Raw genomic sequence first — 20,000 nt, 5'->3', positions numbered from 1 at the left:
CTGTTGTCTAGCATGTCATAAAACATGAGTACAAATGGCAAAGGTTAAATGGGTTACTGCTGCTTGTAAAGACCAACAGTAGTTTTCTTAAGGGACTGTTGATAAGGAGATGTTGATTTTTTTTTTTATCACTTTCACTTATGTATTATCAGCATGTCACATCTAATGCATGTGTGCCTTTCTCGTACTGGACCACTGTAAATTCTGATCCTAGAACTTTCTCACTGTTTTTCATTGGTAACTGACCTCCCCCCCACCCGATAACTCATAAGTAAAATTTGTGATTACGACAGTGGGGCTATCGGATAAGAAAGTATCAAGTAGCATGGAAAATTGGCCTTTTGGGTAATATTGATGAAAATCAGGAGTCAAGATATGAGGAGTTGTAACTTTCTCAGTTTGACATATTATGTACATTATTTTATGGCAGAAGTTTGGGCCTGAGCATACAGAAGCATCTTATTAAGAAAGGTAACAGGCTTTAGCAGTGCTTACTAAGATTCAGCTGGGCTTTGTGTGGCATTCCAGATTCTTCCATTTCTACCACATTCCTTTAGTTACGCTTGTGTTTCAGAAATATATCATTTACAGTGTACCCCTGATATATTCTGATATAGAACTAATCAACCTGTGTAAAATGGTGTGGTGTCCAGAAAGATGTTTGTATCTTGTGTACTTCTGGACCAACTCCTACAGTCCAAGACCACTAAACATAGGGTTCAGTTGTGGCTGTAATATAGTTCATACTTTATCTCCTAGCATGATGTTTTAGAAAACAAAATAATATCCACTGCCATCTTTTAGGTGTCAAACAGAAAACAGTTTAACTAAATGGAAAATACTACTTAAGTCTAATATTTCAGTCACTATTTCTGTGTGCCACCAATAATATGAATTATATATTGATATGCCAGTTTTAGAGAAAGACAAAACAGTAGTGACAGAAATGCTGATACATTAGGAATAGAGGGGCACTGCTTGTTTAAACAACTAGTCTAGTTACTCAAATAGAATCAAGTAAACCATACATATGTGCGTCTGTGTGCATGTGTGTGTGTGTGTGTGTGTGTGTGTGTGTGTGTGTGTGTGTGTGTGTGTGTGTGTGTGTGTGTGTGCGCACACATGCATGGGTGCATGTGGGTGCATGCTCATTTGCATATGTATATGTGTGCAAGTGAAAATTTTAGAAAAGACACAAAACAGTGCTTACAGATTTAACATGAATTATCCCCTGCTGAGTTAACAACAGTAAGTAAACTATTTAATCAAAAAGAGCCATACGGAACACAATGTATCAAGCAGTATTTGCGTATTATGTCAAATGAGATGGCTGCACACAGAAAATGTAACGAAGTAACAATTTAGAAAAAAAACAGAATCGGTGAGTCATATCCTGTGTAGTCCAACTGTGTTTATGTTTTTTCTTAATTACAGTGTGTGGTTCTCTCGCAGATTATCCCAGATAATGAGCCTGCTGATTCTGCTGCAATTGGAATTAAGACAATTGTGGATATATTAGAATATTCAACATCAAAGGACACCTTGGCACTGGCAGCAGATTGCTTAGCCCGCCTGGCGCATACTAGAGCAGGTAAGAATTAAGTATACATAAAGAAGAAAAAGACAGCGGCAATTGGAAGTATGTGTCCTTTTTATTTAGCAAACATATGATCTTTGCTGGACCTTCTGCAGTAATGGGTAAAAATAAAAAGATTGAAAAACATATACTGGTTCACATGCAAATAAAATGTTTATGCATTATACAGAAATAAACAAGAAGATTTTAGAATTACAAGTAAAATAATAAGAATTCAAGTTTAAGAATGCAACAGTTTGTTGGCTTGCTGGCATTATATCTCTGGCAACAGTTTGTTGGCTTGCTGGCATTATATCTCTGTATACAATGTCTGGGCAATTGCTTAAAACTTTCATTGGCTTTTTTTTTTTTTTTACACTAAACTCTCAGTTACCTGGCACCCATGAGAACTGGTAGATGCTGGATAACTGTAGCTTCTGGTTGCTTGAGAGTTACTATTAAAAATAGGCCTGACTAATACTGTACTCTATACTATTTGTTTGGTTTGACTTGTTCTCATGTTGGGGAGAGAGGGAATTTATTCCTATCTTCCTTTTCAAAACTCTAAAACTCTAAAAACGTAAGGTATGTTTCTACGGGTGGAAAATAGAAAGTGCAACACATGCAAATTGTACTGTATCTCTTCGATATTTTTTTTTCTGGTTGCTTGAGTTCCGGTTAACTGAGAGTTTACTGTATTTTGTTATGGTGGTGGCACAGTGATACAGCAGTTAGTCTTGTTCTCTCAAAGGGCTTGTTTTTTTGGGTTCATTTTATAAATGGGGTAGCCTTTTTTGGAGTGTGCATAAGGTTTTGTCATGGACTCCAGTTTAATCCCATGCTGACAGGTGAACTAATGATCCTCTGAACTGCCTTTAGGAATGCTCGCCCTGCAATGGAATAGTTATCGATTTTTTCTTTCCCTTTGCCTGCAATAAGTCAATTATCAATCCCCTTCAGGCCAATCTGTTCATTTGTTCCCATCACCAATGGGAGGAGTCCATTATTTAGGCAGCCATCAGGAGTGGTCGGCTGTATGTTCCTTGCTGATGTTCATCTCATGACAGAAGGGGCATGCAATAGGCCTACAGCACTCATTGTCCTTCATTTTCTCAATTTGCATTGCCAGTAAGCAGCCCTAACCTCTTGCCCTTAGACACCAGGTGGTGTTTACCTGGTCTCCACCAAGGAACTCACACCCACCAGTGTACTCATTGACTGCCAGCTCCACATACCTACTTGATAGAAAAGGCAAGATGGTTAGTCAGTGAGTTCTGCCATCTACAAACAGAAGATTGGAGTGAGATTCATAATTTCTGGATTTCATTTATAATATGGTATTGAAACATTTGCATTTTCAGGGGCAATTTACATTTGCCCCATGATACTTTGAAAAAGGATATTTGAAAATGCTTTTCTATATTTCTGTGACCTGCCATGATCTTTCCTCTTGTTTCTTTTATGCTTTTTCTCAGGGACAGTTGCTTTCTTGTTAACATGTGCATGGAGGAATGGTAAAAATTTTCCATTTCATAAAAGCTGCCGTAACAATTCCCAGACTTGCCACCCATGCAGTACCCATGTAAGGACTTGGTCTTGGATTTGCAGTGGTAGGGAATTTCAGTGTTCAGAGTTCTTCAGCCTTGTGATTCAAAACATTTTAATATGTTTGTCTCAGGATTCTGGTTGGTGATATGATAGTACCCTGAAAAGCACGCCTAATTACTGAAATCCTGTAATCACCTCATAAAGCACCAGCATTCAAGAGAAAATGTTGGTGTTTGGTCATTTGCCAAGAACACAAAGTCATGGACAGAAGATTCAGCACCTGGGCAGTAAGTCAGAGTCCTTTGCATCTGATGGGAGTCTACTTGGGAATACGGGCAGTGATAATGAAATCTTCCATCGTTATTGTGTACTTTTTAGACTTCTTTTAAGTAGAAGATACACACAAGATGAAAAATTAACTAACTAGTTAAATAAATGTAATGTTGGCTTTGTTAAATGCCCAAATTCCCAACTATAAAAGGAACTGTAGCATAAGAATGGAAATATGTCCATTAAAAGGAGCTGTCTCATAAGGATGGAAATATCATGTCCATTAAAAGGAGCTGTATCATAAGGATGGAAATATCATGTCCATTAAAAGGAACTGTATCATAAGGATGGAAATATCATGTCCATTAAAAGGAGCTGTCTCATAAGGATGGAAATATCATGTCCATTAAAAGGAACTGTATCATAAGGATGGAAATATCATGTCCATTAAAAGGAGCTGTATCATAAGGATGGAAATATCATGTCCATTAAAAGGAACTATGTCATAAGGATGGAAATATCATGTCCACTAAAAGGAGCTGTCTCATAAGGATGGAAATATCATGTGCATTAAAAGGAGCTGTATCATAAGGATGGAAATATCATGACCATTAAAAGGAACTATGTCATAAGGATGGAAATATCATGTCCATTAAAAAGAGCTATGTCATAAGGATGGAAATAGCATGTCCATTAAAAGGAGCTGTATCATAAGGATGGAAATACCATGTCCATTAAAAGGAACTATGTCATAAGGATAGAAATAGCATGTGCATTAAAAAGAGCTGTGTCATAAGGATGGACATATCATGTCCATTAAAAGGAGCTGTATCATAAAGATGGAAAAATATCATGTCCATTAAAAGGAACTATGTCATAAGGATGGACATATCATGTCCATTAAAAGGAGCTGTATCATAAAGATGGAAATATCATGTCCATTGAAAGGAACTATGTCATAAGGATGGAAATATCATGTCCACTAAAAGGAGCTGTCTCATAAGGATGGAAATATCATGTGCATTAAAAGGAGCTGTATCATAAGGATGGAAATATCATGACCATTAAAAGGAACTATGTCATAAGGATGGAAATATCATGTCCATTAAAAAGAGCTATGTCATAAGGATGGAAATAGCATGTCCATTAAAAGGAGCTGTATCATAAGGATGGAAATACCATGTCCATTAAAAGGAACTATGTCATAAGGATAGAAATAGCATGTGCATTAAAAAGAGCTGTGTCATAAGGATGGACATATCATGTCCATTAAAAGGAGCTGTATCATAAAGATGGAAAAATATCATGTCCATTAAAAGGAACTATGTCATAAGGATGGACATATCATGTCCATTAAAAGGAGCTGTATCATAAAGATGGAAATATCATGTCCATTAAAAGGAACTATGTCATAAGGATGGAAATACCATGTCCATTAAAATGAGCTGTATCATAAGGATGGAAATATCATGTCCATTAAAAGGAGCTGTATCATAAGGATGGAAATACCATGTCCATTAAAAGGAGCTGTATCATAAGGATGGAAATACCATGTCCATTAAAAGGAGCTGTGACATAAGGATGGAAATATCATGTCCATTAAAAGGAGCTGTATCATAAGGATGGAAATACCATGTCCATTAAAAGGAGCTGTATCATAAGGATGGAAATATCATGTCCATTAAAAGGAGCTGTATCATAAGGATGGAAATACCATGTCCATTAAAAGGAGCTGTATCATAAGGATGGAAATATCATGTCCATTAAATGGAACTATGTCATAAGGATGGAAATGTCATGTCCATTAAAAGGAGCTGTATCATAAGGATGGAAATGTCATGTCCATTAAAATGAGCTGTATCATAAGGATGGAAATATTATGTCCATTAAAAGGAGCTGTATCATAAGGATGGAAATACCATGTCCATTAAAAGGAGCTGTGACATAAGGATGGAAATATCATGTCCATTAAAAGGAGCTGTATCATAAGGATGGAAATACCATGTCCATTAAAAGGAGCTGTATCATAAGGATGGAAATATCATGTCCATTAAAAGGAGCTGTATCATAAGGATGGACATATCATGTCCATTAAAAGGAACTATGTCATAAGGATGGAAATATCATGTCCATTAAAAGGAGCTCTATCATAAGGATGGAAATGTCATGTCCATTAAAAGGAACTGTATCATAAGGATGGAAATATCATGTCCACTAAAAGGAGCTGTACCATAAGGATGGAAATATCATGTCCATTAAAAGGAGCTGTATCATAAGGATGGAAATATCATGTCCATTAAAAGGAACTGTATCATAAAGATGGAAATATCATGTCCATTAAAAGGAGCTGTATCATAAGGATGGAAATATCATGTCCATTAAAAGGAGCTGTATCATAAGGATGGAAATATCATGTCCATTAAAAAGGGCTCTATCATAAGGATGGAAATGTCATGTCCATTAAAAGGAACTGTATCATAAGGATGGAAATATCATGTCCACTAAAAGGAGCTGTATCATAAGGATGGACATATCATGTCCATTAAAAGGAACTGTATCATAAGGATGGAAATATCATGTCCATTAAAAGGAGCTGTGTCATAAGGATGGAAATATCATATCCATTAAAAGGAACTGTATCATAAGGATGGAAATATCATGTCCATTAAAAGGAGCTGTGTCATAAGGATGGACATATCATGTCCATTAAAAGGAGCTGTATCATAAGGATGGACATATCATATCCATTAAAAGGAGCTGTATCATAAAGATGGAAATATCATGTCCATTAAAAGGAACTATGTCATAAGGATGGACATATCATGTCCATTAAAAGGAACTGTATCATAAGGATGGAAATATCATGTCCATTAAAAGGAGCTGTGTCATAAGGATGGAAATATCATGTCCATTAAAAGGAACTATGTCATAAGGATGGACATATCATATCCATTAAAAGGAACTGTATCATGAGGATGGAAATATCATGTCCATTAAAAGGAACTGTATCATAAGGATGGAAATATCATGTCCATTAAAAGGAGCTGTATCATAAGGATGGAAATATCATGTCCATTAAAAGGAGCTCTATCATAAGGATGGAAATGTCATATCCATTAAAAGGAACTGTATCATAAGGATGGAAATATCATGTCCACTAAAAGGATCTGTATCATAAGGATGTAAATATCATGTCCATTAAAAGGAACTGTATCATAAGGATGGAAATATCATGTCCATTAAAAGGAGCTCTATCATAAGGATGGAAATGTCATGTCCATTAAAAGGAGCTGTATCATAAGGATGGAAATATTGTGTCCATTAAATGGAGCTGTATCATAAGGATGGAAATATCATGTCCATTAAAAGGAGCTATGTCATAAGGATGGAAATATCATGTCCATTAAAAGGAACTGTATCATAAGGATGGAAATATTATGTCCATTAAAAGGAGCTGTGTCATAAGGATGGACATATCATGTCCATTAAAAGGAGCTGTATCATAAGGATGGACATATCATATCCATTAAAAGGAACTGTATCATAAGGATGGAAATATCATGTCCATTAAAAGGAGCTGTATCATAAGGATGGACATATCATGTCCATTAAAAGGAGCTGTGTCATAAGGATGGACATATCATGTCCATTAAAAGGAGCTGTATCATAAGGATGGACATATCATATCCATTAAAAGGAACTGTATCATAAGGATGGAAATATCATGTCCATTAAAAGGAGCTGTGTCATAAGGATGGACATATCATATCCATTAAAAGGAACTGTATCATAAGGATGGAAATATCATGTCCATTAAAAGGAGCTGTGTCATAAGGATGGACATATCATGTCCATTAAAAGGAGCTGTATCATATGGATGGACATATCATATCCATTAAAAGGAGCTGTATCATAAAGATGGAAATATCATGTCCATTAAAAGGAACTATGTCATAAGGATGGACATATCATGTCCAATAAAAGGAACTGTATCATAAGGATGGAAATATCATGTCCATTAAAAGGAGCTGTGTCATAAGGATGGAAATATCATGTCCATTAAAAGGAACTATGTCATAAGGATGGACATATCATATCCATTAAAAGGAACTGTATCATAAGGATGGAAAAATCATGTCCATTAAAAGGAGCTGTGTCATAAGGATGGACATATCATGTCCATTAAAAGGAGCTGTATCATAAGGATGGACATATCATATCCATTAAAAGGAACTGTATCATAAGGATGGAAATATCATGTCCATTAAAAGGAGCTGTATCATAAAGATGGAAATATCATATCCATTAAAAGGAACTGTGTCATAAAGATGGAAATATCATATCCATTAAAAGGAACTATGTCATAAGGATGGACATATCATGTCCATTAAAAGGAGCTGTATCATAAAGATGGAAATATCATGTCCATTAAAAGGAACTATGTCATAAGGATGGACATATCATGTCCATTAAAAGGAGCTGTATCATAAAGATGGAAATATCATGTCCATTAAAAGGAACTATGTCATAAGGATGGACATATCATGTCCATTAAAAGGAGCTGTATCATAAGGTTGAAATATCATGTCCATTAAAAGGAGCTGTGTCATAAGGATGGACATATCATGTCCATTAAAAGGAGCTGTATCATAAGGATGGACATATCATATCCATTAAAAGGAACTGTATCACAAGGATGGACATATCATATCCATTAAAAGGAACTGTATCATAAGGATGGACATATCATGTCCATTAAAAGGAGCTGTATCATAAGGATGGAAATATCATGTCCATTAAAAGGAGCTGTATCATAAAGATGGAAATATGTCCATTAAAAGGAACTATGTCATAAGGATGTACATATCATATCCATTAAAAGGAACTGTATCATAAGGATGGAAATATCATGTCCATTAAAAGGAGCTGTATCATAAAGATGGAAATATCATGTCCATTAAAAGGAACTATGTCATAAGGACGAAAATATCATGTCCATTAAAAGGAACTGTATCATAAGGATGGAAATATCATGTCCATTAAAAGGAGCTGTATCATAAGGATGGAAATATGTCCATTAAAAGGAACTATGTCATAAGGATGGACATATCATGTCCATTAAAAGGAGCTGTATCATAAAGATGGACATATCATATCCATTAAAAGGAACTGTATCATAAGGATGGAAATATCATGTCCATTAAAAGGAACTATGTCATAAGGATGGACATATCATGTCCATTAAAAGGAGCTGTATCATAAAGATGGAAATATCATGTCCATTAAAAGGAACTATGTCATAAGGATGGACATATCATGTCCATTAAAAGGAGCTGTATCATAAGGATGGAAATATCATGTCCATTAAAAGGAGCTGTATCATAAGGATGGAAATATCATGTCCATTAAAAGGAACTATGTCATAAGGATGGACATATCATGTCCATTAAAAGGAGCTGTATCATAAAGATGGAAATATCATGTCCATTAAAAGGAACTATGTCATAAGGATGGACATATCATGTCCATTAAAAGGAGCTGTATCACAAGGATGGAAATATCATGTCCATTAAAAGGAGCTGTATCATAAGGATGAAAATATCATGTCCATTAAAAGGAACTATGTCATAAGGATGGAAATATCATGTCCACTAAAAGGAGCTGTCTCATAAGGATGGAAATATCATGTGCATTAAAAGGAGCTGTATCATAAGGACGGAAATATCATGTCCATTAAAAGGAGCTGTATCATAAAGATGGAAATATCCTGTCCATTAAAAGGAACTATGTCATAAGGATGGACATATCATGTCCATTGAAAGGAGCTGTATCATAAAGATGGAAATATCATGTCCATTAAAAGGAACTATGTCATAAGGATGGACATATCATGTCCATTAAAAGGAGCTGTATCATAAGGATGGAAATATCATTTCCATTAAAAGGAGCTATGTCATAAGGATGGAAATATCATGTCCATTAAAAGGAACTATGTCATAAGGATGGACATATCATGTCCATTAAAAGGAGCTGTGTCATAAGGATGGACATATCATGTCCATTAAAAGGAGCTGTATCATAAGGATGGACATATCATATCCATTAAAAGGAACTGTATCATAAGGATGGAAATATCATGTCCATTAAAAGGAGCTGTGTCATAAGGATGGACATATCATGTCCATTAAAAGGAGCTGTATCATAAGGATGGACATATCATATCCATTAAAAGGAGCTGTATCATAAGGATGGACATATCATATCCATTAAAAGGAGCTGTATCATAAAGATGGAAATATCATGTCCATTAAAAGGAACTATGTCATAAGGATGGACATATCATATCCATTAAAAGGAACTGTATCATAAGGATGGACATATCATGTCCATTAAAAGGAGCTGTATCATAAAGATGGAAATATCATGTCCATTAAAAGGAACTATGTCATAAGGATGGACATATCATGTCCATTAAAAGGAGCTGTATCATAAAGATGGAAATATCATGTCCATTAAAAGGAACTATGTCATAAGGATGGACATATCATGTCCATTAAAAGGAGCTGTATCATAAGGTTGAAATATCATGTCCATTAAAAGGAGCTGTGTCATAAGGATGGACATATCATGTCCATTAAAAGGAGCTGTATCATAAGGATGGACATATCATATCCATTAAAAGGAACTGTATCATAAGGATGGACATATCATATCCATTAAAAGGAACTGTATCATAAGGATGGACATATCATGTCCATTAAAAGGAGCTGTATCATAAGGATGGAAATATCATGTCCATTAAAAGGAGCTGTATCATAAAGATGGAAATATGTCCATTAAAAGGAACTATGTCATAAGGATGTACATATCATATCCATTAAAAGGAACTGTATCATAAGGATGGAAATATCATGTCCATTAAAAGGAGCTGTATCATAAAGATGGAAATATCATGTCCATTAAAAGGAACTATGTCATAAGGACGAAAATATCATGTCCATTAAAAGGAACTGTATCATAAGGATGGAAATATCATGTCCATTAAAAGGAGCTGTATCATAAGGATGGAAATATGTCCATTAAAAGGAACTATGTCATAAGGATGGACATATCATGTCCATTAAAAGGAGCTGTATCATAAAGATGGACATATCATATCCATTAAAAGGAACTGTATCATAAGGATGGAAATATCATGTCCATTAAAAGGAACTATGTCATAAGGATGGACATATCATGTCCATTAAAAGGAGCTGTATCATAAAGATGGAAATATCATGTCCATTAAAAGGAACTATGTCATAAGGATGGACATATCATGTCCATTAAAAGGAGCTGTATCATAAGGATGGAAATATCATGTCCATTAAAAGGAGCTGTATCATAAGGATGGAAATATCATGTCCATTAAAAGGAACTATGTCATAAGGATGGACATATCATGTCCATTAAAAGGAGCTGTATCATAAAGATGGAAATATCATGTCCATTAAAAGGAACTATGTCATAAGGATGGACATATCATGTCCATTAAAAGGAGCTGTATCACAAGGATGGAAATATCATGTCCATTAAAAGGAGCTGTATCATAAGGATGGAAATATCATGTCCATTAAAAGGAACTATGTCATAAGGATGGAAATATCATGTCCACTAAAAGGAGCTGTCTCATAAGGATGGAAATATCATGTGCATTAAAAGGAGCTGTATCATAAGGACGGAAATATCATGTCCATTAAAAGGAGCTGTATCATAAAGATGGAAATATCATGTCCATTAAAAGGAACTATGTCATAAGGATGGACATATCATGTCCATTGAAAGGAGCTGTATCATAAAGATGGAAATATCATGTCCATTAAAAGGAACTATGTCATAAGGATGGACATATCATGTCCATTAAAAGGAGCTGTATCATAAGGATGGAAATATCATGTCCATTAAAAGGAGCTATGTCATAAGGATGGAAATATCATGTCCATTAAAAGGAACTATGTCATAAGGATGGACATATCATGTCCATTAAAAGGAGCTGTGTCATAAGGATGGACATATCATGTCCATTAAAAGGAGCTGTATCATAAGGATGGACATATCATATCCATTAAAAGGAACTGTATCATAAGGATGGAAATATCATGTCCATTAAAAGGAGCTGTGTCATAAGGATGGACATATCATGTCCATTAAAAGGAGCTGTATCATAAGGATGGACATATCATATCCATTAAAAGGAGCTGTATCATAAGGATGGACATATCATATCCATTAAAAGGAGCTGTATCATAAAGATGGAAATATCATGTCCATTAAAAGGAACTATGTCATAAGGATGGACATATCATATCCATTAAAAGGAACTGTATCATAAGGATGGAAATATCATGTCCATTAAAAGGAGCTGTATCATAAAGATGGAAATATCATGTCCATTAAAAGGAACTATGTCATAAGGATGGACATATCATATCCATTAAAAGGAACTGTATCATAAGGATGGAAATATCATGTCCATTAAAAGGAGCTGTGTCATAAGGATGGACATATCATGTCCATTAAAAGGAGCTGTATCATAAGGATGGAAATATCATGTCCATTAAAAGGAACTGTGTCATAAGGATGGAAATATCATGTCCATTAAAAGGAACTGTATCATAAGGATGGAAATATCATGTCCATTAAAAGGAGCTGTATCATAAGGATGGACATATCATATCCATTAAAAGGAACTGTATCATAAGGATGGAAATATCATGTCCATTAAAAGGAACTATGTCATAAGGATGGACATATCACGTCCATTAAAAGGATCTGTATCATAAAGATGGAAATATCATGTCCATTAAAAGGAACTATGTCATAAGGATGGACATATCATGTCCATTAAAAGGAACTATGTCATAAGGATGGACATATCATGTCCATTAAAAGGAGCTGTATCATAAAGATGGAAATATCATGTCCATTAAAAGGAACTATGTCATAAGGATGGACATATCATATCCATTAAAAGGAACTGTATCATAAGGATGGAAATATCATGTCCATTAAAAGGAACTATGTCATAAGGATGGACATATCATGTCCATTAAAAGGAGCTGTATCATAAGGATGTACATATCATGTCCATTAAAAGGAGCTGTGTCATAAGGATGGACATATCATGTCCATTAAAAGGAGCTGTATCATAAGGATGGACATATCATATCCATTAAAAGGAACTGTATCATAAGGATGGAAATATCATGTCCGTTAAAAGGAACTATGTCATAAGGATGGACATATCATGTCCATTAAAAGGAGCTGTATCATAAGGATGGAAATATCATGTCCATTAAAAGGAGCTGTATCATAAGGATGGAAATATCATGTCCATTAAAAGGAGCTGTGTCATAAGGATGGACATATCATGTCCATTAAAAGGAGCTGTATCATAAAGATGGAAATATCATGTCCATTAAAAGGAACTATGTCATAAGGATGGACATATCATGTCCATTAAAAGGAGCTGTATCATAAAGATGGAAATATCATGTCCATTAAAAGGAACTATGTCATAAGGATGGACATATCATGTCCATTAAAAGGAGCTGTATCATAAGGATGGAAATATCATGTCCATTAAAAGGAGCTGTGACATAAGGATGGAAATATCATGTCCATTAAAAGGAGCTGTATCATAAGGATGGACATATCATATCCATTAAAAGGAACTATGTCATAAGGATGGAAATATCATGTCCATTAAAAGGATCTATGTCATAAGGATGCACATATCATGTCCATTAAAAGGAGCTGTATCATAAGGATGGAAATATCATGTCCATTAAAAGGAGCTGTGACATAAGGATGGAAATATCATGTCCATTAAAAGGAGCTGTATCATAAGGATGGACATATCATATCCATTAAAAGGAACTATGTCATAAGGATGGAAATATCATGTCCATTAAAAGGAACTATGTCATAAGGATGGACATATCATGTCCATTAAAAGGAGCTGTATCATAAGGATGGACATATCATATCCATTAAAAGGAACTATGTCATAAGGATGGAAATATCATGTCCATTAAAAGGAACTATGTCAGAAGGATGGACATATCATGTCCATTAAAAGGAGCTGTATCATAAGGATGGAAATATCATGTCCATTAAAAGGAGCTGTATCATAAGGATGGACATATCATATCCATTAAAAGGAACTATGTCATAAGGATTGAAATATCATGTCCATTAAAAGGAACTATGTCATAAGGATGGACATATCATGTCCATTAAAAGGAGCTGTATCATAAGGATGGAAATATCATGCCAATTAAAAGGAGCTGTGTCATAAGGATGGACATATCATGTCCATTAAAAGGAGCTGTATCATAAGGATGGACATATCATATCCATTAAAAGGAACTATGTCATAAAGATGGAAATATCATGTCCATTAAAAGGAACTATGTCATAAGGATGGAAATATCATGTCCATTAAAATGAACTATGTCATAAGGATGGAAATATCATGTCCATTAAAAGGAACTATGTCATAAGGATGGAAATATCATGTCCATTAAAAGGAACTATGTCATAAGGATGGAAATATCATGTCCATTAAAAGGAGCTGTATCATAAGGATGGAAATATCATGTCCATTAAAAGGAACTGTATCATAAGGATGGAAATATCATGTCCATTAAAAGGAGCTGTATCATAAGGATGGACATATCATATCCATTAAAAGGAACTATGTCATAAAGATGGAAATATCATGTCCATTAAAAGGAACTATGTCATAAGGATGGAAATATCATGTCCATTAAAAGGAACTATGTCATAAGGATGGAAATATCATGTCCATTAAAAGGAACTATGTCATAAGGATGGAAATATCATGTCCATTAAAAGGAACTATGTCATAAGGATGGACATATCATGTCCATTAAAAGGAGCTGTGTCATAAGGATGGAAATATCATGTCCATTAAAAGGAGCTGTATCATAAGGATGGATATATCATATCCATTAAAAGGAGCTGTATCATAAGGATGGACATATCATATCCATTAAAAGGAGCTGTATCATAAGGATGGACATATCATGTCCATTAAAAGGAGCTGTGACATAAGGATGGAAATATCATGTCTATTAAAAGGAGCTATGTCATAAGGATGGAAATGTCATGTCCATTAAAAGGAACTATGTCATAAGGATGGAAATGTCATGTCCATTAAAAGGAGCTGTATCATAATGATGGAAATATCATGTCTATTAAAAGGAGCTATGTCATAAGGATGGAAATGTCATGTCCATTAAAAGGAACTATGTCATAAGGATGGAAATGTCATGTCCATTAAAAGGAGCTGTATCATAAGGATGGAAATATCATGTCCATTAAATGGAACTATGTCATAAGGATGGAAATGTTATGTCCATTAAAAGGAACTGTATCATAAGGATGGAAATATCATGTCCATTAAAAGGGGTTCTATCATAAAGATGGAAATATCATGTCCATTAAAAGGAACTATGTCATAAGGATGGACATATCATGTCCATTAAAAGGAACTGTATCATAAGGATGGACATATCATGTCCATTAAAAGGAGCTGTATCATAAGGATGGAAATATCATGTCCATTAAAAGGAGCTGTGTCATAAGGATGGAAATATCATGTCCATTAAAAGGAGCTGTGTCATAAGGATGGAAATATCATGTCCATTAAAAGGAGCTGTGTCATAAGGATAGAAATAGCATGTGCATTAAAAAGAGCTGTGTCATAAGGATGGACATATCATGTCCATTAAAAGGAGCTGTATCATAAGGATGGACATATCATGTCCATTAAAAGGAGCTGTATCATAAAGATGGAAATATCATGTCCATTAAAAGGAACTATGTCATAAGGATGGACATATCATGTCCATTAAAAGGAGCTATGTCATAAGGATGGAAATGTCATGTCCATTAAAAGGAACTATGTCATAAGGATGGAAATGTCATGTCCATTAAAAGGAACTATGTCATAAGGATGGAAATGTCATGTCCATTAAAAGGAGCTGTATCATAAGGATGGAAATATCATGTCCATTAAAAGGAGCTCTATCATAAGGATGGAAATGTCATGTCCATTAAAAGGAACTGTATCATAAGGATGGAAATATTATGTCCATTAAAAGGAGCTGTGTCATAAGGATGGACATATCATGTCCATTAAAAGGAGCTGTATCATAAGGATGGACATATCATATCCATTAAAAGGAGCTATGTCATAAGGATGGACTTATCATGTCCATTAAAAGGAGCTGTATCATAAAGATGGAAATATCATGTCCATTAATAGGAACTATGTCATAAGGATGGACATATCATGTTCATTAAAAGGAGCTGTATCATAAAGATGGAAATGTCATGTCCATTAAAAGGAGCTGTGACATAAGGATGGAAATATCATGTCCATTAAAAGGAACTATGTCATAAGGATGGAAATATCATGTCCATTAAAAGGAACTATGTCATAAGGATGGAAATATCATGTCCATTAAAAGGAAATATGTCATAAGGATGGAAATATCATGTCCATTAAAAGGAACTATGTCATAAGGATGGACATATCATGTCCAAGGAGCTGTGTCATAAGGATGGAAATATCGTGTCCATTAAAAGGAGCTGTATCATAAGGATGGACATATCATATCCATTAAAAGGAACTGTATCATAAGGATGGAAATATGATGTCTATTAAAAGGAACTATGTCATAAGGATGGACATATCATGTCCATTAAAAGGAGCTGTATCATAAAGATGGAAATATCATGTCCATTAAAAGGAACTGTATCATAAGGATGGAAATATCATGTCCATTAAAAGGAACTATGTCATAAGGATGGACATATCATGTCCATTAAAAGGAACTGTATCATAAGGATGGAAATATTATGTCCATTAAAAGGAACTATGTCATAAGGATGGACATATCATGTCCATTAAAAAGAGCTGTATCATAAGGATGGAAATATCATGTCCATTAAAAGGAACTGTATCATAAGGATGGACATATCATGTCCATTAAAAGGAGCTGTATCATAAGGATGGAAATATCATGTCCATTAAAAGGAACTGTATCATAAGGATGGACATATCATGTCCATTAAAAGGAGCTGTATCATAAGGATGGAAATATCATGTCCATTAAAAGGAACTATGTCATAAGGATGGACATATCATGTCCATTAAAAGGAGCTGTATCATAAGGATGGAAATATCATGTCCTTTAAAAGGAGCTGTATCATAAGGATGGAAATATCATGTCCATTAAAAGGAGCTCTATCATAAGGATGGAAATGTCATGTCCATTAAAAGGAACTATGTCATAAGGATGGAAATATCATGTCCATTAAAAGGAACTGTATCATAAGGATGGAAATATCATGTCCATTAAAAGGAACTATGTCATAAAGATGGAAATATCATGTCCATTAAAAGGAACTATGTCATAAGGATGGAAATATCATGTCCATTAAAAAGAACTATGTCATAAGGATGGACATATCATGTCCATTAAAAGGAGCTGTATCATAAAGATGGAAATATCATGTCCATTAAAAGGAACTATGTCATAAGGATGGAAATATCATGTCCATTAAAAGGAGCTGTGTCATAAGGATGGAATCATGTCCATTAAAAGGAACTGTGTCATAGGGATGGAAATACCATGTCCATTAAAAGTAGCTGTATCATAAGGATCGAAATATCATGTCCATTAAAAAGAATTATGTCATAAGGATGGAAATATCATGAGCATTAAAAGGAGCTGTATCATAAGGACGAAAATATCATTCCATTACAAGGAGCTGTGTCATAAGGACGGAAATATCATGTCCAGTAAAATGAAATGAAAACAGCCCCCCTCCAGAGACTCTGAAGTACCAAAGATACAACAAAAACTATTACTATCATGTGCTCCCACATCTTACACATGACCATGATAAAGGGTTAAAAGTCATTAAATGTGAAATGTGTCCATGCTACTATAAGAAAGCCCAGACTGCAGCTACAGTTTAAGTAATCAGTGTACTGATATCCAACAGTACAGAAATGTACTAAACTTAACCCTCTCCCCCTGCAAAAACTTGACAAAGCTTCTGTTTAGCACATAAAATAATAATATCAGAGTTGTACTTTAAGCAAACATAACAAAATCAATGCAACCTCACAAAAAGCAGCATATGATTAAACTGTCTCGAGCTTACTGGGGTTGGCATTCCTGAATCTAATCAAATGACAACTTTGCCAGTAAAATGGGTATTTTAGAAGGTTTTCCCTGATTGAAAGATCTGGCTATCTGTTATGTTACTGAAACCAAGATTTACAAATCCAAAAATGCACATCTTAAATTTAAAGCTATAACTGTTTTCATTTTTGTAGGTGCAAATAACATGTTTTTTGGTGTCTCAGAATTTGTAAAACAGCAAATAGAAACAGGAAGAAAAGAAAATAACTTAAGGACAAGAAACTGGTCATGCAGTGAAATAGTATCAGTGGCATTCAACATTGTAGGGACCTACCAAAACCATTACATGTAAACATTTGCAAAATGTGGCATTTATGGAGGACTTTAACTTCCTAAATATTGAGTAATCTGCTCATGATTACAAACATCTAACCAAATACTAATTGATTGTGTTATTCAAAACAGTTTTGGATAAACTGCATAATATTCTTTAACAAGTGATTGTATCTTAGATTGAATACTGAAAAAGTTAAGAAAATGCTGTTACACACTCAGTTATAATGTGTCTTTAACATAAGAAAAAACAAAATCATTCATTAAATTATCTCTTCTATCCTTTACCAATGCAAACCATGATGCATTAAATGATATACATATGAAAACAGGACTTGGTACTGTCCTTTAAATTGAGGGGCAAAAAATAAATAAATAAAGTCCATCCTGATTGTGTGGAGTAAAAAAAAAAACAAAAAAAAACAAATGGTTCATTCCTGATCTGGAGATCCTCACTTAAGTAAGTGAGGTGCAGATCTGCTCTCCTCAACTCTGACATCAGGAGCAAAAAAGCTGTACTGCACTTTTTAAACCATAGCAAACTGCATTTGTAACAAGCAGCTGCAGGAATTTATGCCACACTTCAGTTCTGACAAGAAATGCAATACTGGCATTCATTTCCGAATGCTGGTACTGCCCTTAAGACCAACTGAGATCAGCCAGTTGTACTACCCTAACACTTTGCACCCAGGGTAGCTAGCCCCTCTGTCCCACACTAGCTAAACATCTGCATCAAAAAGGATTTAGTGGTACAAGTTCACAATGGTGGCTGGGTCACATTTGACCCCCCCAAAATAAAATTTGGGTCAATCAGCTTAACCAGTATTATTGATAAATCCCATAGAAATCCATAATGGAAGTTTTCCGGAATGATACGGGGGGGTTATACTTCTGTTAGATACTGAACAATATGTGTTTTTATGAGGAGGTCTTACCTTCAGATTAATGTGATCTTTGAAGAAGTATTTGCAACACTTGTTGAAGGAGTGGCAATGTATGCTGTTTATCTTTACTTTAAATACGTTTTTTGTCACTATGCTATTTGAAGAAATTGTTGGCTATATAAAGAAATAATTGTCAAATGAAATGAATTAAATGTGAGTCCTTGAGAAGTTCACTATGGCTGTAGATGGCAGGTTTGACAAATTAAACCTTGTCCTGTTGTACTTGCCTTTTGCAAACAAAGAATCAACACAAGTGCTTGCTAACAGCCTTAACCAAGAACTTTATTTTAAAACCCCAAGAAAAACAAATTAAAAGTAAAACAACAAACTCAAAAAGTAAAACAAACTACAAACATTACAGTATGCAGAGTATAAACTAATAAATCCAAAATGACCACAAAACAGTTTTAACCATCAAGCAACATAGATTAAACCTTTGCCCTATTGTGCTTACTTTAAATAAAAATGCTACTTCTCAGCTTCTTCCACAATTTAAATATAGTTAAAGCAACTGTAGTAAATAAATGCCACATAAATGTTTGCTAACTGACCTTAAACAAATACATTTGTTTCAAAACCGCAAGACACAACAAGTCTAACAAAGCAATCTGCAAAACAACAGGAACAAAAGACAAAGGCTCATATCCATAGTCTGGTAGCAGTCATGAGCAAAAAGCCCCACTATGCTTGTATGTAAATAAGCTAAGCACATTTGCGATAAATAAAAAAAAGTGAAGGTATTTTGAAAAAAATGTCCACTTATGTCAAAAGTGTAAAATATCTAAAGTCAAAGGTTACGCATGAAGAAACTGTAACCCTTGTATTACTTCTTAGTATTTCAGATATATTTAGATATTAGAGACAGATGGCTATGTGCATTTCCAGGCTGCCTCGTGGCGAGGTGCACTGCCCCAAACCTGCAAGGATATTCTTAGATGGGCAGAGAGTGTGTACTCCCTTACCTGAGAGGAATGCACCTGGGTCACTCTAAGAGATTTTGTAGTTGTAGAAAAATAAACATAAATGGGAAAGAAATAAAATAATAAATATGCATAAATATAACAACAAAAACAGAGGAAAAAGGGGTGAGAGAGACAAAAGAGA

The 20,000-nt window shown here is 34.6% G+C and overlaps 1 protein-coding gene across 1 annotated transcript in view; it reads left to right on the top strand.

Moving 5' to 3' along the window:
* The window catches only part of LOC122810129 (ankyrin and armadillo repeat-containing protein-like), a 398,722-nt gene that overhangs the window by 294,763 nt on the left and 83,959 nt on the right, over positions 1-20,000 (top strand). Inside the window, exon 6 of the mRNA XM_044081603.1 lies at positions 1,435-1,591. Coding sequence (XP_043937538.1) covers positions 1,435-1,591 — 157 coding nt within the window. The remainder of the gene's footprint in view (positions 1-1,434; positions 1,592-20,000) is intronic.

Source organism: Protopterus annectens, chromosome 8.part1 (genome assembly GCF_019279795.1).
Source record: "Protopterus annectens isolate FY-2018-M chromosome 8.part1, PAN1.0, whole genome shotgun sequence".
Lineage (NCBI taxonomy): Eukaryota > Metazoa > Chordata > Ceratodontiformes > Protopteridae > Protopterus > Protopterus annectens.
The sequence above is the reverse complement of the archived record's forward strand: the minus strand, read 5'-3'. Positions and strand labels throughout refer to the sequence as shown.